Raw genomic sequence first — 21,179 nt, 5'->3', positions numbered from 1 at the left:
GCAACACCCTATTGGGATTGTGGGTCAGAATAGTCCTCAGTACATGATGCTGGTATGTGCAACACCCTATTGGGATTGTGGGTCAGAATAGTCCTCAGTACTTGATGCTGGTATGTGCAACACCCTATTGGGATTGTGGGTCAGAATAGTTCTCAGTACTTCCTGCTTGTTATTGAGCTGACTAACATGTGCAATTGGTGGTTTATGCTTTGAAACTTAGCTGGCCAAATGGGGATTGGATGGTCATAGTCAGTGTATTTAGTGATTGCATGTCATTGTGCCTTGAAGATGGGATTGTAACTCATGCTTACAGTGTCTGGTTTGCCAGATCCAGACTCAATAACTTACAGATTGCTGATTTTTGTGAAATATGATATTGTTTTATAAAAAAAAACAGGAAAAGAAGAATTTGTCAGCAGGTTTTTCCCTCAAAAATGAATAATTTCTTTGATATCCTGAAAACAAATTTATTGTGAAGATACAAAAAATGTATCCTTTCATAGAAGTAGTGACCCCCCCAAAAAATATCCTTTCACTTCTGAAATCTCATGATTGAAAAAATATCTTGTCTAACAAAAATCCCAGTGACTAAAAAATATCCTGTTTCCAATAAAAATCCAACACCCCTCCATTATTGTTAAATGGTCTCTAATCTTTATTTGGATGTGTTGCTCTGCCAGCCATTGCGCTCTTAATGACCAAGATTGTAGAAGCATGGAGGTATATGTGCAGGAGGGATCTGTGTGAAGGGGTCGAATGTTAAAGAAGACTTGATGAGAGTTTAAGCACCAGTGTGAGAGTTGGTGGTTCTGTTGGCACAGTTGTCAAAAGCACATCATTTCTTGTGCAGAGTTGTGTCTCTTAGGTGTGCAAGGATTCAGTGATCAAATGTTTCAATCTTAGAGTTGCCCTCAGTTTGACCTGAGATTTGTCAGCACCATCTGAGCATGCTCTGTATTAAAGAATACCAGTATTAAAGAAGTTGTTATTCATAAATTGTGTCTACTTTGTCATCCATCAACTTCTAAGTAATGCCTATCCAAAAAAACAAAAAAAACTATTTAACTGACTGTGACAAAAACTTTTGGGTCTGCTTACCTGAATAAGGCTCTTGGCATCATTTTCAGTAGAATTTAGTGTTATTATATAGACTATTATTAGTGAGCTTACAAGATGGAGCAGACTTTTACTAGATTTGTGTTTCAGACAAGTGGCTAATGTCGCAGACTGATTAAACTTTCACAAGGTCTGAATCAAATATTAGGTGTGATGGCGCAGACAGTAATACTTTCTCTCACACACTCACTTTACTTCAGTACTTGTAGAATAATGGTCCAAAGAACTTTGTGACTCTTTCTGTTTAGAGAACAGAGAATCATCACATTTGCCAAAGCCAAATTTTACAATGCGAACTCTAAAGTGGCTCATAAAGCTAAGATCAGTTAAGAAAAAGGCCCTGAGTTTGCAGTTTGTTTGTTTGAAGCTGGCTCTTGTGGATAGTTTTCCTCACAAGAAGAATGTTGTTTATTCTTTCTGGTACTGTACCCACATATACCAAAGCCTGGTCTGGAGTGAACCAACTGAAGGTCACTGCCCTGTTTGGGTGATGAGGTCAAATGGGGTTTAACATCGCATTTTATATAGTAACATGCATGCATGTGTGTGGGGGCGTGCATGCATTTCTGCTTGTGCCCATCCAGATTAATGGTGATGTTATATTGCTAGCCCGCTGAGATACTTTGCAGCAGTTTAACATGAATACGCCACTCAGACACAGTATACTGACTCTGAGCCGACCAGTCCTTGTTTTGTCCCCTTAATGCCAGCAGGGGAGGGTAACAACAAGTACCATCTTAACCATTTTAACGTCTTTTGGTATGACAAGGCCGGAGATCGAACCACCGCTCTCCGGCCGGACACTCTACCACGAGACCAAGGCAGTCTTGCCCTGCAAATTGATGCAAAGTGATGCAAATTCACTGCTTTTCTCGGTCTGAACCCGCCAATCAAGTAATCAGTCAAGTTTGAACATTGGTTAGATTTATGAATTAAGGTTAATTTCATTGACTTCCACAAAGGCAAGATGAAAATTCAATTTGTAGGTCCTTTATGTATGGGCTAAAAGGGTTTGGAGAGCAAACTTATTTTTATTAAATTATCAGGCTAATCTGCAAGCTGGGAGTCCGAGGTATCAAGTGACCTGCGGTAAACTTTGTAGTGTGGTCATGAGTGGGTACACAGCCCCTACATCAATACTTCATGGTTTTGTGGACACTATATGTTCCTCCATCCCTCAGGAATACATACACCTGCTTTGTGGTGTAGTCACTATTTCTAACCAACCAATCAAGCGCTGGCCTTGTTCAAGTGAGAGGGAAACAAGCAAATGCTAGACCAATTAGGCTCAGTTTACATCAGATAATGTTTCTTGCTTTATATCGTGTGAAACATGTGTCATATGTATAATCCTGTGGTGTCTGCTCTACACGTTGCTTCCAGGTTGGTTGGTTGGTTGATTGGTTGGTGGGTTGGTGGGTGGGAGGATGGTTGGTTGGTTGGTTGGTTGGTTGGTTGGTTGGTTGATGCTGCAATTGGGATATGATGACATGTCTCAACTAAGTCAGCAAGCCTGACCTCTGGATCCTGTTACTCGCCTCTTACGACAAGCATGGGTTGCTGAAGACCAGTTCTAACCCAGACCTTCACGGGTGCCATGTGAGGCGATGGTAGGGTTCATACAGTGATTTGGACTCATTTCATGATTTATACATGGCCTTATTTCATTAGCTGACTTACAATGTACAGACATCTCACTACGCACCATACAGGCCCTGTGTATGCCTAGGTGAGGGAGGAACGTGATATATGTAGCCATGATGTTTTGATGATTATACAGCCCCAGTGTGACTGTTGAAGAGACCACAGATCGCTCAAGTGCTTATATCAACACGTGGAAAATGGCCTTTGTCTCTGACATAATCTTTGTGTGCAACTTCTTCTAGAATTGGTCTCCTTCAGCCTATGATGGTGGAAAGAAGCATCTTAACTGACAGATTGGGTGGTCAGACTCCTTGACCTGGTTGATGCATGACATCCCAATTGCATAGATCGATGCTCATGTGTCAATCACTGGATTGTCTTGTCCAGACTTGATTATAAAGAGACTGCCGTGATATAGCTGGAATATTTCTGAGTGTGGAGTGATACAACAACCAAACAATGAAATGGGCAGCTGAATACATCAGGTGGTCTGACTCAGTTCACAGCATTGCATTGTACTCTGATTGCATGGATTGGTGCTCTTAATACCGATGACTGGTTTGTCTGGTCCAGACTCGATTATTTACAGACCGCTGTCATATAGCTTGAATATTCCTGAGTGTGGAGTTATACAACAACCAAACAATGAAATGGGCAGCTGAATGGATCAGTCGGTATGACTCGGTGCTCATAATACCAATGACTGGTTTGTCTGGGCCAGACTCGATTATTTACAGACCGCTGTCATATAGCTTGAATATTCCTGAGTGTGGAGTTATACAACAACCAAACAATGAAATGGGCAGCTGAATGGATCAGTCGGTCTGACTCGGTGCTCATAATACCGATGACTGGTTTGTCTGGTCCAGACTTGGTTATTTACAGACCGCTGTCATATAGCTTGAATATTTCTGAGTGAAGTTATACAACAACCAAACAATGAAATGGGCAGCTGAATACATCAGGTGGTCTGACTCAGTTCACAGCATTGCATTGTACTCTGATTGCGTGGATTGGTGCTCATAATACTGATGACTGGTTTGTCTGGTCCAGACTTGGTTATTTACAGACCGCTGTCATATAGCTTGAATATTTCTGAGTGAAGTTATACAACAACCAAACAATGAAATGGGCAGCTGAATGAATCAGTCGGCCTGACTCGGTGCTCATAATACCGATGAGTGGTTTGTCTGGTCCAGACTTGGTTATTTACAGACTGCCGTCATATAGCTTGAATATTCCTGAGTGGAGTTATACAACAACCAAACAATGAAATGGGCAGCTGAATGGATCAGTCGGTCTGACTCGGTGCTCATAATACCGATGACTGGTCTGTCTGGTCCAGACTTGGTTATTTACAGACCGCTGTCATATAGCTTGAATATTTCTGAGTGGAGTTATACAACAACCAAACAATGAAATGGGCAGCTGAATGGATCAGTCGGTCTGACTCGGTGCTCATAATACCGATGACTGGTTTGTCTGGTCCGGACTTGGTTATTTACAGACTGCCGTCATATAGCTTGAATATTTCTGAGTGGAGTTATACAACAACCAAACAATGAAATGGGCAGCTGAATGAATCAGTCGGTCTCGGTGCTCATAATACCGATGACTGGTTTGTCTGGGCCAGACTTGGTTATTTACATATTACCTGAAATTACTGAGTGCAGCATCAGACAACAAGCAAACAACAATAATTGAGATAACAGTACATTCCTATAAGTTTTACCTTCCACTGTGATGCAGCAGCTGTCAAAACATCAGAGGTTGTCAATGTAATTTGAAACCTCAGAACAGTATTTTTCAAAATTATGATGGTATCACAAATTGTTAAACAGCATTCATGATTATTTGGACTGTACATGGCGCCTCCTTGTTGTGTCTGAGTGTACATTGTCCAGAAACATGACCTGTGCGTGTCACATCCTTGTTGTGTCTGTGAGTGTTGACAGCACCGTCTCCCCTCAGTCTGACAGGACACTGTCAGAATCGTGATGGGGTGTTGACGATTTTTGTCACATTCTGTCAATAGCCTGAACAAACATGGACAAAACCTTAAATTTTCTAGTTACAAGATTATCTGTAAAATTGGAAGATTTTCTTCAGTGACATATAGAATAGCTTTTGTTCCATAATTTGTAGGAGAATTTCTGAATTAGCAGTGTTTGATAATGGAAATAATTCAGTTATTGATCAACATGGTGTTACTTTGAGAAATGTTGACAGCTTGTTATTAATTCTTCTTATTGGCCAGTATTTGTTTATGGTTGTATAGTACGTGTGTCACATGACACATTGATCCTCTTGGTGCTTTATACATGCACTGTGCAGAGTTGCGTCCCTTTGACATGCCAGAAACCTATGATAATGGGTTTGAATCTCTATTCGCCCGATTGTGTTCCTAGGTTTGTCAGCACCATGCCAGTTTCCTCAAAGTGGTAAATGTCTAAGACCAGCGTCATTTCAGACTTTCCTCCCACATCAAGCTGACACGCCATAGAATACTGTTCAAAGCGGTGTTAGATCAACTCACTCACTCACTCATACATTCAGGAACAAATATTTTTTTGAATCTGTCTCACACACATGTGGTATTGCAGCTTTCTGACTGGTTGGCAAGCCATCACCACCACTGCACATGACTAATGCACTGAGCACACTACTTGCTATATGTTCCGTGAAGATTCCGGGTTAGAATTGATCTTCATGAACCCATGCTTGTCGTAAGAGGCGACTAACGGGATTGGGTGGTCAGGCTCGCTTACTTGGTTGATGCATGTCATCGTATCCTAATTGCGTGGATTGATGCTCATGATGTTAATCACTGGATTGTCTGGTCCAGACTCGATTAATTGCAGACCGCAGTCATATAGTTGGTATAAAATATTGCTGTGTGTGTTTTGTTAAACAACAAACAAGCAAACAAAACATGACTATATGTGTGGATGATGAGCTGTACAATTCTTCTTATTATGGTATATTGTCTTCCAGCAATGTGCGGGGCGGTTGGGTAGCCTAGTGGTTAAAGCGTTCGCTCGTCATGCAGAAGACCCGGGTTCGATTCCCGACATGGGTACCATGTGTGAAGCCCATTTCTGGTGTCCCCTGCCATGATCTATTGCTGGAATATTGCTAAAAGCGGAGTAAAACCATACTCACTCACTCACTCACTCACTCACTCCAGCAATGTGCAGACTGATAGTTGTCGTGTGGGAATTATGACAGTTTCATTGAGTTAGTACTGCAGCTGTAGATTTATCACCGCTAACATGTAAACTCTTTGAGTTTGAGAAAAAATAAATCTTCAGTTGGTTAGACTTGAGTTCAACATATATGTCTGTTTGAAAAGTATCTTTTGAAAACTATGCATTTGTAGCTTGTTGATGAAGCTTATGGTTGAGTAGTTTAGTGCTGAAAAGATGAGTGTTTGATGACTGCCATGTGTTTGTTATGGAGATCATGGCTTTCAGTGCTTGGAAAAGTGAGGCAGGTTGTTGTGCCCCAGTGTCCAAGTGTGAAACAGTAGCAGCTGAAGGGGAAAGCTGGTGGGGTGGGTGGGTGGGTGGGGCACAAACAAGGGGTGCACCAAGGTCAGTTGTGGGGAGAGGGGGGGGGGAAGAGTTCTGAAATTATGTAATGTTGATTAAAATATTTCATTTACATTTGTAATATCCCACTTAGAGATAGGAATGTTGTAGGGATGGTTAGGTAAGATATGGTTTGTCGTCATGTTCAAGATTGTTGCGTGTATGTAAAGATGTGGCTGCTTGTATTAGCCAAGACTAATGACGGTTGTATAGTGCTAACCCACTGAGAAACCATGATGCAGTTTAACATGGATACACCACCCAGACACCATATACTGACTCTGAGCCGACCAGTCCTTGTTTTATCCCCATAAAGCCGTATGACAGGCAGGGTAACATCAAGTACCACTTTTTAACATCTTTTGGTTTTACATAGCCTGGGGTACATATCTGTAGTACCCTTGCTGACAATGACCCCTACATATTTTTGGCAAACTATGATAAACAGGCTCTTTCAGTAAACGTGGATGAGGTGTTGATACAGAGTAGGGCAAATGTGTGTATGTGTTTATTGCCCCCTCCTGACTACAGATACTAACACTCAAAAGTCAGTGTATTTCACAGTAAGGATTGGCCATGTGTTTCTCAAGATTGTGGTGATTACTTCTGTTTTGATAGGCTGTGTGTCAATCCTGGGTATGTCTCTCTCTCTCTCTCTCTCTCTCTCTCTCTCTCTCTCTCTCTCTCTCTCTCTCTCTCTCTCACACACACACACACTCACTCACTCACTCACTCACTCACTCACTCACTCACTCACTCACTCACTCACTCACTCACTCACTCACTCACTCACTCACTCACTCACTCACACACTCACACACACTCACACACTCACACACTCACACACACACACACTCACACACTCACACACACATCTAACACACACACATCTAATCCTAGTCTGTCTCACAGTCTCTGAACCATATTATTTTCCCTGTAATGCAAAGCCCAAGATGAAGGCCCTAGGTGTAGCAAGTCTAGATTTATCTCAGGTTCAGGTTCTGAATCTCCCACCTCACTGGGAATCCTTTTCAATTTTAATGGAGTTATTTGTTTCTATCAAAGTCAAACCTGATCCTAATGTTTCAAGCTCAAGATCTATAGGTTTAAATACTGTAGAAGACCCCTCTGAATTTCAAACACAACAATGAAGGGAGACGGTGACTTAAACACTGAAATATGACATAAAAATATGAAAATAAAATCTCTGGTCTATCTGTGTGTTCATGTATACAAAGTGTATCAGACCGTGAATGATGTATGGCGTGGCGATGCTGTAAGAGTCCACAAAAAGTGCACTCAATGACCCTTGTGTGTGCTGAATGCATGTGTGTTGAAGCAACACAGTTCAGACACAGGCTGCTCTCACAACAAGCGGGAAGTTTCTCAGTAATTGGGTCGTCTGCCTCCAGCTGGCCAGACTTTGGTTGTTGGATGTGTGTAGGTGTACTGGATATACTGTGTACTGTAGGAGTACCACCTCCATCAGCTGTAACATGGTGAGTACTCACCATCGCCAAGCCGACATGGCAGTCACATGGCCTCGCTCCATATTTGGGACGACAGGGCACATGAATCAACTGATTTCTTTTGTTCTCAGATCAGTCGACCATGATGAGGTTGAGTTTGGTCATTGTCTGGTGTTATTGATACAGCGTCTTGGTCGAACTCATTGATGCTGACTGTAGAGATGTTTGAGCACGTGATTGTTACAACCAAGACCATTAATGTTGTTGTGTTGCAGTTAGTGATGTTGACGTGTGCTTGTGGAGGCTGTACATGGTGTGGTGATGGGAACACGTATTGATGACGTTCAGGTGGCGAAGTTGACAAGTGTTGAAATGTTTATTATTTTTAGTAGGGATAAATAAAGAGTGTGTAAAGAACTAGAGCTGTTATATTTGTGTTGTGATTTAATTGTGTGTTATAAAATATCTCTAGTGATGGTGATTTTTTTTATTTGACTTTTGTTAATCTATCAGGTCATGAAAATTTTTGTGTGCTTTAACTTCTTTTGCTTATTGTATGCTTGTATACGCCAACATTTGGGAATCCTAGAATACATTTATGTGTAATGCTTATGATAATAAATGATGTTGTTTGTCCTATGTATCTTGATGTGGGCTGTTGTGATGCTTAGTAACGATGCACACTCAGTCTTTGTCTGGTGAAGGAGATCATGGAAGGTAATAGAGGCCCAAACTAAACATTTACAAAATGATAATAACAGCTTGAGAACTTGTACACATGAATAATGCCATTTGTATGTAATGTTTGTATTATGGTTTTGTCTTGATTCATGACCTCATGTAATGTTACTTGCATCAAAGCACACAGTGGCATTATGCAGTGAGACATTTATGTGAGAGAGGTCAGGTTCATATTAGCCACATGGCGGCATTATTATGGCAGCTAGATGATGATGATGGTGATGATGATGATGATGGCGTTATGCAGTGAGACATTTATGTGAGAGAGGTCAGGTTCATATTAGCCACATTGCGGTATTATTATGGCAGCTAGATGATGATGGTGGTTATGATGATGATGATGTTGATGATGATAATGATGGTGGTGATGACTAGCAGTATGGCGTCAATATGGCGAGCTCGTATGTCAATTACAAGAGACATTTTATATCGATTTCATTCAGAATCTGATGGACGACTATTAGGGTTAATTATCATGTGATCAATGTGTATTGATTTAGATATTTTTACTTTGATAAATATGATTCTATATATATAATTTTAAGAGGTGTTTGTGTAAAACACAAAATCTGAATTGTAATGGTCTTGTCTAAAGTCATGTTGCAAGTATAATGATGAAATTTGGCACTCAGAAATTCAATGTTTATGACTAACAAAAGGTCATTCTACTTTGGTGGATGGCATTTCCACATTCTGTGAGCAATTTAATGGGTCCACATTGTACAAGGTTCCTCAGTGGTGTCTCAAAACACGGCTTTAGAACACTCTCAACCATACCAGCAGCATCTTTAATCAGTACGAAGTATTCATGTTTTAAAGCAACACATAGACTAACACTTTGTCCCAGAAATATTATTTAAAAATACAAATTAACAAAACAATATAAAGTCTAAATGAATCCCAGAACAATGCTTAATTGCAGCAGCTTGAGATGAGGTAATCTAGACTTGCCACATATTTCTAGACTTGAGTTGGGCTCCCTTTTAATGTATTCCGTTGGGTCTGGAAGACAGATTAGCCAACACCACATGGGGATATGATGGTTAACCCGCAGATGGCAGTTAACTATTCCCTGGCTATTAACTACAACTGTACAGGTATCACACGCTCAATAATCTGGTAATGAAGTGTGTGAAGCCATAATGAGGTCCCTCGTACAGCCATTGACCAATCATATGAATTACCACTGAGTGATACATATCTACAGTATTCTACTTGAGAGCTAAGTGGATTTCCTTAATTGTTCCCATGAGTAGCATAGTGTCCTTGTTGGCTGATGGCTGTGACAGTGGAACAATGCTCCGACACTTCTTGCTTGCCCTGTCTTTTCAGAATGGATCACTCCGGTCGTCATTGCCGCTGTTGTTCAGCATCAACATCATGTTGATTGGAGTTGGTAGTGAATGGTATTTAATCAACAGTGCAGTGATGGTAACTGAGCGTAATGCAGCTCTGTGGTTGCCCCCTGCCATTAGTTGGGCTCAGAGATGACCACTGTGGCTTGTGGTCAGCGTGGTTTAGCATGGTGTAACGGCCACCTCACAGCATGGGCCGTGTTGCTGACATGCCATGGCCTTTCTCATTGAATGAAGTTTATGTATATTACATCACTGGATTCAGCTGGTATTTTGCAAGGGAGTCAATCTGTTTGTGTGTCTCATGACAATGATGGTTTGCTTGTACCAGATCTTTGAATCTGTGGATTGTTTAGAACCGGTAGTATAGTTCTAGGGCCAAATAGGTCTGCATTACCCAGTTGAGTTGGGAGGATTTGGTAGTTGGAAGTGTGTAATTGTCTGTTATCTGGTCATGTGGACTAATGCTAATGATAGTCACTGATTTGCCTGGACCAGAATTAACATTTACAGTCCACTGTATTATAGATGAAATGTTGTAAAAAAAATCAAACACTAACTCACTCACTCCTTCAGGGCACGGTTGCCCAGTTGCTTCCCTTTGGAAAGCCAGGATCCTATGAGTGCCAGTTTGTCAGCACCATACCTTCCTGGAAGGTTTTACCAAAGTTGAAATGTCTACCTTTATCACTTTAGACTTCCTTCCCACATTGATATGACTGCAATACTGAAAGTTGTGTTACTCGCAATTCACACACTCATTCATTGTCCACGACTTGGCATTGCAGGGTATCGCAGAGTGTTTGTTTGTTTATTTGTTTGTTTAATGCCGCACTCAGCAGTTTTCAACCTGTATGACAGCAGCCTGTAATGAATCGAATCTGGACAGAGCAATCTGGGATCAGTATTGTGATCAACAATCCACACCTACAAAGTCTGATAAGATGCTATCGATAAAGTCACACAATACTGCCATACACCTGTCCCTGCCATACCCCTGTCCCTGCCATACCCCTGTCCCTGCCATACCCCTGTCCCTGCCATACACCTGTCCCTGCCATAAACCTATCCCTGCCATACCCCTGTACCTGCCATACCCCTGTCCCTGCCATAAACCTATCCCTGCCATACACCTATCCCTGCCATACCCCTGTCCCTCCCATACACCTGTCCCTCCCATACACCTGTCCCTGCCATACACCTGTTCCTGCCATACCCCTGTCCCTGCCATACTCCTGTCCCTGTCATACACCTGTCCCTGCCATACCCCTGTCCCTGCCATACACCTATCCCTGCCATACCCCTGTCCCTGCCATACACCTGTCCCTGCCATACCCCTGTCCCTGTCATGCACCTCTCCCTGCCATACCCTTGTCCCTGTCATACCCCTATCCCTGTCATACACCTGTCCCTGCCATACCCCTGTCCCTGTCATACACCTGTCCCTGTCATACACCTGTCCCTGTCATGCCCCTGTCCCTGCCATACCCCTGTCCCTGTCATACCCCTGTCCCTGCCATACACCTGTCCCTGCCATACCCCTGTCCCTGTCATACCCCTGTCCCTGTCATACACCTGTCCCTGCTATAAACCTATCCCTGCCATACACCTATCCCTCCCATACCCCTGTCCCTCCCATACACCTGTCGCTCCCATACACCTGTCCCTGCCATACCCCTGTCCCTGCCATACCCCTATCCCTGTCATACACCTGTCCCTGCCATAACCCTGTCCCTGTCATACACCTGTCCCTGTCATGCCCCTTTCCCTGCCATAACCCTGTCCCTGTCATACACCTGTCCCTGTCATGCCCCTGTCCCTGCCATACACCTGTCCCTGTCATACACCTGTCCCTGTCATGCCCCTGTCCCTGCCATACACCTGTCCCTGTCATACACCTGTCCCTGCCATACCCGTGTCCCTGCCATACCCGTGTCCCTGCCATACACCTGTCCCTGCCATACCCCTGTCCCTGCCATACCCCTGTCCCTGCCATACCCCTGTCCCTGTCATACCCGTCCCTGTCATACCCCTGTCCCTGCCATACCCCTGTCCCTGCCATACCCCTGTCCCTGCCATACACCTGTCCCTGCCATACACCTGTCCCTGCCATACACCTGTCCCTGCCATACACCTGTCCCTGTCATACCCCTGTCCCTGCCATACCCCTGTCCCTGCCATACCCCTGTCCCTGTCATACCCCTGTCCCTGCCATACCCATGTCCCTGCCATACACCTGTCCCTGCCATACCCCTGTCCCTGCCATACCCCTGTCCCTGCCATACACCTGTCCCTGCCATACCCCTGTCCCTGCCATACACCTGTCCCTGCCATACACCTGTCCCTGTCATACACCTGTCCCTGTCATACCCCTGTCCCTGCCATACCCCTGTCCCTGCCATACACCTGTCCCTGCCATACCCCTGTCCCTGCCATACACCTGTCCCTGCCATACCCCTGTCCCTGCCATACACCTGTCCCTGCCATACACCTATCCCTGCCATACACCTGTCCCTGTCATGCCCTGCTAAGTTTGTGAATATGTAGCAGCAAGAGGCCAGATTGACATAGCCAGGATATGTTGAACACAGTTGTGTTTCCCAGGGAGGTTGTTCTGGGGTAGGCAGTGCATGAACTGTCAAGCAGGAAGCAGGTCAATGATTGGATGGATGGTTGGGTTGTTGTTTAACACCCCTCTCAGCAATATTCCAGCTATATGACGGTGGTCTGTAAATAATCGAGTCTGGATCAGACAATCCAGTGATTGACATCATCATGAACTGCCACGAGATGGTGTATGTCGAGATTACTACATGAGTGTCTGTCAGATACCATTTATCTTACAGTTGTAAGATACATGATACATGACATGACATGGTTGCAATAATATGCTTCTTACACCTATAATCACACCATGTTGAATTGTTTGATAGGCATTACTTAGAAGTTGAAGGATGACAAAGTAGACACAATTATGGAGTAATTATCCATAAATTGTTGTTATCCATAAATTGTTGTTATCCATAAATTGTGTCTACTTTGTCACACCATTTTGGTATCAAATCGATGTATATATTTTCTGACCCGTAAAGATCCGGGGTAGAATAGGCTTTCTCACCCACAGGTGTGTTTGAAACTTGAATCCAAGGTCACATGTAACAATTGGCAAGGCTGTTACCAGACCTTATCTCATCTCCATGTCATGGCGTTTAGATCTGATTGGTTCACGTGATCTTCAGAAAATATTATGTATCTCAGCTGGAAGGGAAATACATTTCTGATGGGAGATTGTATCTCCGCCATGAAACAAACAGCTGCACGTTTTTTTATGAATCAACAAAAGCCACATAACACAGCCTAAGTTGAATGACCTCAGTTCAATCAATCAACTTATAATATTGGGTTCAATCGTGGGCAGGTTTAGCAATTAATTTTATTTTTTCATAACTGATCTCTTTAACTTATTTCAGAAAAGTGGCCTTACATTTATTATATACCTGGTCATCAGCCATCAGTGAATGATTCTTGCATGGAATATAAAATTTACTCCTCGTGTGCTTGGTATGTTAATGTAGATAATATGTGACCAGCATATGCAAGGTCAAGGTCAATGTCAGAGTATTTCTATTGAAAACATGTTTTACGAGATTGTGCTAAGTGTATTTTGTTTTACAATGCCGTAGTCCAACTTAAAATTGTAATTCATTGAATCTGGGCCATGCAAACCAGTGGTTGATAGCACGAGCAACGATTCTATCCAATAGGTTCAGATGACACACAATCAGCCAGATCACACATTGTAGAGTATGTTTGAATCATTGGTATGATTCTCCAAATCTTGTGGGGATTTTGTTGCAGAATTGGTCCTGTATTTGAATCATTGTTAAGATTTGGTGTTCAACAATCCATGCTTGTTGTGAGAGGCTTTATATGAAAGGTGGACCCTGATTTGATTTCATCTCTGACAAGAGATGTTTTGTTTGCAAGATGCTTCTCAGTGTGAGTAACGCCAGTGATAACATCCTATATTCATGCAAGTTGGACTATAAACTGTTTACTGTGTCACTCACCAGGTTGAAGGAGGTAGGGGAGATAACCCTGTCCTTGAACAGGGCCGTCACGTCTTCCAAAGGCCACACATGGTGTGTTGATGTCAGTAGTGATAGCTAAGTTCATTGCCTTGAAGGGATTCTCGGCTACAATCAGCAATCTAGCTGTGCTTGTAATAGGTGACAAAAAGATTTGGGTGGTCATGCTCAGCCACTTGGTTGATTGTGGGGGTGGCTATTGGGGCTATTTTCACTGTTATGATTGTATTGCAATAGTACCCCACACTATTGCAATAATATTGAGATAGTAACATATTTCAAAGCAACTTATAATAGAAATGAATAAAGCATTGCTGACAATGTCAAAGCCTGCCATTTAGGGGGGCTACACACACGCACGCACGCACGCACGCACGCACGCGCACACACACACACACACATACACGTGTGTTCCATTTAAAAAATGTCCAACCACTCACTAACGGTCTTGTAAAGCGGTACTACTGGCGTTTTGCCATGACCATTTGCTTGCCACCTTTTGTGCAAGTTGTGGAATTAACCTGAGTTGTCTGGTGTACATCACAATATGGTTGTCAGGTCCTCTTCTGTGAGAGTATTACATTTAGTCTGTATTCATCTGGTGGGGAGTGTAGCCTGTAGTGCTGAAGTGTTCCTTCATTACACTGAAACACAACATCGAAGGACTACAAAGTCACACACACACACACTGGCTGGGGAGTGTAGCCTAGTGCTATAGTGTTCCTTCATTACACTGAAACACAACATCGAAGGACTACAAAGTCACACACACACACACTGGCTGGGGAGTGTAGCCTAGTGCTATAGTGTTCCTTCATTACACTGAAACACAACATCGAAGGACTACAAAGTCACACACACACACACTGGCTGGGGAGTGTAGCCTCGTGCTATAGTGTTCCTTCATTACACTGAAACACAACATAGAAGGACTACCAAGTCACATACACACACACACACACACACTGGCTGGGGAGTGTAGCCTAGTGCTATAGTGTTCCTTCATTACACAGAAACACAACATAGAAGGACTACTAAGTCACACACACACACTGGCTGGGGAGTGTATAGCCTAGTGCTATGGTGTTCCTTCATTACACAGAAACACAACATAGAAGGACTACCAAGTCACACACACACACACACACACACACACTGGCTGGGGAGTGTAGCCTAGTCCTATAGTGTTCCTTTATTACACAGAAACACAACATAGAAGGACTACCAAGTCACATACACACACACACACACACACACACACACACACACACACACACACACACACACACACACACACACACACACACACACACACACACACACACACACACACACACACACACACACACACACACACACACACACACACACTGGCTGGGGAGTGTATAGCCTAGTGCTATAGTGTTCCTTCATTACACAGAAACACAACATAGAAGGACTACCAAGTCACACACACACACACACTGGCAGGGGAGTGTATAGCCTAGTCCTATAGTGTTCCTTCATTACACAGAAACACAACATAGAAGGACTACCACGTCACATACAGTTTGTTATTTGTTCAAGCTCAGGCTAGGACTTGTTTACGTCCTTGAGTCTGGTATTTCCTGTGAGCTAAAATATGAGTGCATCCCCCTTAAACCTATTGAAATTGGGACACCCGTGGACAGTTTGACGTTCTTGTTATCCAGGCATGTGTAGCAGGTTCGTATCTGTATCTAATAAACTGCTCAACAGCTCCTGTAAACAGGAATTACAGTATAAATCACAGCATGAGTTGAAATTGATATTTATTTAAGAATTGAATTTGTGCAAAATGTGCACAATGCTTTTTACATTTATGCCTCCACAAATGCAACATAAAATTGAAGTCAATAAGTAAATAAGTCAAGAAATAAAAACATACCTGACCGCATATTAAACGATTATAACAAAAACGTAGATAACTATACAAAGGTACAAAATGCAGCCCAAGCCCACCCACTCTGTTATCAGCCAATCAGAAACAGTAGATTTGTAACGAGCATGGCCTAATATTTTTAAAGGTTATGGAAACCTAAACACAAAATTTGCTTGGTTTGCAAATTAATTGCTATGGAATCACTTGAAATTTTTGTATGTGCAAATCAAAGCCATCACTTTTGTAACTAAAATTGGGGCGGTGGAATCGCCTGCATGCCTGGTTGAAGTTAGTGCTGGCATGTCATGTCCAAGACCTGGCTTCGATTCCCCACATGGGGACAATGTGCGAAGTTTGTTCCTCAAGTTGGACCATTTTCCAGACCCCTGCTTCATTTCCTCACCTGTCACAGCGAAGCAATTTGCTCAGCTGGCTGAAGATTTTGTGTATGTACCTCTATGACCACATGTAATGTCCACAACAAATGATTTCACTATTACACAATTCACTTAAATCTTATCTATCCACCCTCATAGCAGCAGGTTTGTTTTCAGGTTTTTGTTTTCCATCTAACTTTAAACGAGCCAGCAGTGGTTCGTTATTCAGTGAGTGAGTTTTGTTTAACGTTGCTTTTAACAGTATTCCAGTTATATCGCGGCGTGTCAGCTTAATGTGGGAGGAAAGTCCGAAATGATGCAGGTCTTAGATGTTTACCACTTCAGTGAAACCCACGAGCACGGGTATGGTGCTGACAAACCTAGAAACATAATCGGGGCAAACCGGGATTAGAACCCACAATCATAGGTTTCTGGCATGCCCTAGGAAAGGCAACTGCACAGCGAATCACGGCGCCTTAGATGACTGGGCCACTTGTGCCCCGTGGTTCATTATTCAAAAGGCTGAATATTAAACTACATTAAGTCAGTTTGAAAACTCATATGAATATCTCACTGGTTATGAGAGTGTTATCTTGTATACCATCTTCCTACAGCTGTTGGTTATATAATATTTTTGATTAACTAAAACCCAACGAGCACCGAGTTCAGCATTCCAACTTGTATCATACACACACAAATATTGGATAGTCTATCTTCCCTTAACTGTTTATGCATTCGGACTTGGTAGAACCCATGTATAAATATTAGGTAGTCTACTTGCCCTCATTTCCTGGGTGTACAAATGAGTTTTTAGATTGACTTAATGTGGTGGTTCAGCTTTTGAATAATGAGTCTAATACTGGCGTGTTGTTAGTTATACAAATAACTAAAACGAACCTGCTGACATCCACACAAGGAACGTCTCTGAATATCTGTACTTTATGTTGAAAGATGAAGACATCGATTACCATCGTGGTCGTACTGATTGATTAAGCAGAAGCAGAAGCAGATTGAGATTTCATTGACAAGTGAAGGAGACCACCTGGAAGCCATTGTTGTCAATAATCAGATATTTCTGTTACTTGGCTCCTGAATTATGCATTGGATGTCTTAACACGATTGTCATTTTAATGATGATCTGGAACTCTGTACAGCAGGCAATAAGTGCAAAGTGGGATACAGTCCTAGACTAACATTCAGTCTATGAAATATTATGTTACACAATACCCTTCTCGCCTCTTAAACTAAACAAATAATGTTCCTGATGCTGATTTGATATTCTAGACTTGCTTTTGTACACATATCTAGATTGTTGTTTTTTCCATAAAATGAATTTATTCCACTGTCATGGTGCAAGATAGTCCTGCACCATGACCGTGGAATATATTTATTTTATGAAAAAATAATAATCTAGAAATGCAAACAAAAGCAAGTCTAGACAGCTCAAGCTAGCTCTATTCCATACTGAAATCAGCATAGGGAATTTTTTTTATTTTTTAGAGTCAAGAAGGATATTGTGTAATATAAGATTTCAGAGACTAAATGTTAGTCTATGAAATATTATGTTACACAATACCCTTTTTGCCTCTAAAACTAAACAAATTATGTTCCTGATGCCGATTTGATATTCTAGACTTGCTTTTGTATACATATCTAGATTGTTGTTTTTTCCATAAAATGAATATCTTCCACTGTCATGGTGCAAGACTAAGATTAACATTGGCTGAAAACATGGGTCATGATTTGTTGGGAGATATCGAAGATCCAGACAGAGGATTATTGTGTTGTTGAAGGAATGCGGTAACAATTCAATCAATATTGCCTGTAGGGATTTGGGTTAGAATAGGTCCCGAGCAATCTATGCTTGTCATAAGCAGCGTCTGAATGGTTCAGGGGTTTAGGCTTTGTGACTTGTTGATTGTGTTTGTGATAACCTGCATGTGGTAGGATGCTCATAATATCAACCACTGGTTTGACTGTTCACAGTGGAATGATGCTGATTGCCTTTTTTAACAGCAACAGATTTGATCCAACTGACTGTATTTCAGTTATATGACAGAAGTTGGGAATCCTCAGTGTCAACAGTATGAGGCGAAGAAGGGGATAGGGTGGTCAGGCTCGCTGACTTGGTTGATGCATGTCATCAATATCAATTGTGTAGATCAATGCTCATGATGTCAATCACTGGAGTGTCTGATCCAGACTTGATTATTTACAGACCACCGTCGTATAGCTGGAGTATTGCTGAGAGTGGCGTTAAACAACAAACAAACAAATCAGTATCATCATTACAGGCTGAACTCTTTTGGAGCATTTTTTCAGTCTTGTTCTGAGTTGTTGAAGGAATGGAATATATGTGACTGTCAAGTGTATGTTTCCCCTCTCACTGGCAAGGAATCGATAGTGGACCAATGTTGCTCTTGCACCTGGTGGCCAGTATTCTGTATGTTTGCGGGGCAGCTGAATACATGGTGCCATATTTGTCCAGCCTAATTATGATTAATCCCTAGTAATGGCTGACTTATTCCCCTTGAGGTGTTGATATAATGTCTGGTTTTAGTTTGTCTGTGGATGAAAGAAGTTTTTTTAAGCTTAGGCCTGGTGGGACTGAAGTTTGTGCACTCCAGTTTGTCTTTGACTGTTTTTTGTAACTCAGCTGACTGAAAGAAAAGTGAGCTTCTGTTCAAGTTGTGGCATGTTTTTAGTCGTCTGGTTGTCCGTCCGTCATTCTCAATATCTACTCTGAAACTACATGGGCTATGGTGCTGAAACTACAAGGCCTATGGTGCTGAAACTACATGGCCTATGGTGCTGAAACTACATGGCCTATGGTGCTGAAACTACATGGCCTATGGTGTTGAAACTACATGGCCTATGGTGCTGAAACTACATGGCCTATGGTGCTGAAACTACATGGCCTATGGTGCTGAAACTACATGGCCTATGGTGCTGAAACTACATGGCCTATGGTGCTGAAACTACATGGCCTATGGTGCTGAAACTACATTACCTATGGTGTTGAAACTACATGGCCTATGGTGCTGAAACTACATGGCCTATGGTGCTGAAACTACATGGCCTATGGTGCTGAAACTACATGGCCTATGGTGCTGAAACTACAGGGCCTATGGTGCTGAAACGTCATGCCTGAAACTTTGCTTAAATGATGCTAGCTATGATGTTGCTAAAACCTGCTCACATAATCCAGATCCAATTTTAAACATGGAATCCTTGTCCCTTGCTCTGACATTCTGCATGTATCTTTATGAAATTCGATACTAATTAGTTGGCCTATTAATCCCAATTCAATTTTAAACATGGTTTTCATCCTTGCCTCTTGCTCTGACATTCTGCATGTATCTCTATGAAATTTGATAATAATTTTGATCTACAACCTTTGACTTTCACATGCTCCTGTTTTTCAAGTGTTACTGCACTTTCAACATCTCCACTGATTCCAAACAGCAGAAGAAGAAAGGTTCTTTTGAAGCAAAAAAATTACAATTATTTTAAAGAAATGTTTTCATGGAATAAGTGTTTGTCTACTATGGTGTCTCTCAAAACTATCACAGTTTCTAATCTGACTTTGAACATGGCAGCCATTGTTTATTATATACTTTGGGCTCTATTTTTTCATTCTTACACTGACATTTGGAATACTTTCCTGTGCTGTGTCTCCAGCCAGGGGCCAGCAGCTCTTTAGTAATGAAACCTTTCTGAGGAGTGACAGAGCCAACACAAACATAGCCAGAAGTACTAAGTCTGGATCACAAGTCTGTGCACTACATAGATAGAGTACAACTCAATATACAATTGGTTTATGTCCTTGAGTTTGTGGCATTTCGTGTGAGTGGAAAAATGCAGCATACAGTCCCTTTGAACATCATGAAATGGGTTCAGATGTTGATGACCTGGCCTTTGCCTGTGTCTGATATTTGTTTACTGGAGTTGCAGTAAGAGACTCAAGATTTGTATAAAGACTCCTTGAGGATCAATGTGCTATACAGTCAAGGCGGCTATAAGGATCAGGTGGTCTGATTTGGTGACTTGGTTGATTGTGATTGTACCTGATAACATGAATTGGTGCACATAATATCAATCACTGTTTTATTTCTGGTCCAGATTTGATTACTTATAGGACTTTCTGATATGGCTGAAGTATTGCAGACTGCAGCTTTCCACAAAAAGTTTATTATTAGTGGGCACCTGTTTGCTGTTGAATTGGTACAGGCGAACCATGATTGAATTTTTGGGGCAAGTTGGGTCCAACACTCATCACTGACATTCAGTCAACCATGGGTCATTGAGACTCAAAGTTTCAGTTATGTCAGAATGGCCTTTTTTAATAGAATATGACCCAGGCTAACCAAGTAATGGACAATCCATTCCATCGGGGCACAATAAGTATCAACCACAGTACACAGTATAACCACCTGATTCTCACCTTACTGCAAAATGGACCATCTGTCTGGTCAAGTATGAAGAACATTTGCCCTGAAAGTAGAAGGTCGGGGTTCGATCCCTGGCTGTGTCACACCAGAAGATGTTACAAAATGGTACATGTTGTTACCTGACCTGGTACTCAGCATTAAGGGGATAAGCTTAGACTGGTCAGCATGGAGTCAGTATACTGTGTCTGAGTGGGGCATTCATGTTAAACTGTGGCATGGTATCCCAGTGGGCTAGTACAATATAACTGGCTTAGTCCAGATTAGTGCATGCACGCACACAAAGACAGGCACACAGAGAGAGGCACACGCACGCACACGCACACGCACACAGACATGCACAGACTCAAACATGCAGGCATGCACCACGTATGCACATGGCTAACTAAGTGCAATGACCTTGACTGCGATGTTAAACCCCATTTCATCTCACCTGCTGCAATATGGGGAC

At 42.2% G+C, this 21,179-nt stretch overlaps 1 protein-coding gene across 6 annotated transcripts in view; it reads left to right on the top strand.

Moving 5' to 3' along the window:
* Window positions 1–21,179, top strand: part of LOC139465037 (5'-AMP-activated protein kinase subunit gamma-1-like) — a 391,629-nt gene that overhangs the window by 210,107 nt on the left and 160,343 nt on the right. Inside the window, exon 1 of one of the 6 annotated variants that reach the window (XM_071246720.1) lies at window positions 7,723–7,849. The exons of the other annotated variants lie outside the window; for them this stretch is intronic. Within the exon in view, the coding sequence (XP_071102821.1) occupies window positions 7,847–7,849 (3 nt within the window). The 5' untranslated portion in view covers window positions 7,723–7,846. Of the gene's footprint in view, window positions 1–7,722; window positions 7,850–21,179 lie in introns of those variants that run through there. 6 annotated transcript variants of the gene reach the window in all.

The sequence above is a fragment of the Haliotis cracherodii genome, unplaced genomic scaffold (assembly GCF_022045235.1).
Source record: "Haliotis cracherodii isolate W230 unplaced genomic scaffold, xgHalCrac1.p SCAF_17, whole genome shotgun sequence".
In the NCBI taxonomy this organism is placed as follows: Eukaryota; Metazoa; Mollusca; class Gastropoda; order Lepetellida; family Haliotidae; genus Haliotis; species Haliotis cracherodii.
The sequence above is the reverse complement of the archived record's forward strand: the minus strand, read 5'-3'. Positions and strand labels throughout refer to the sequence as shown.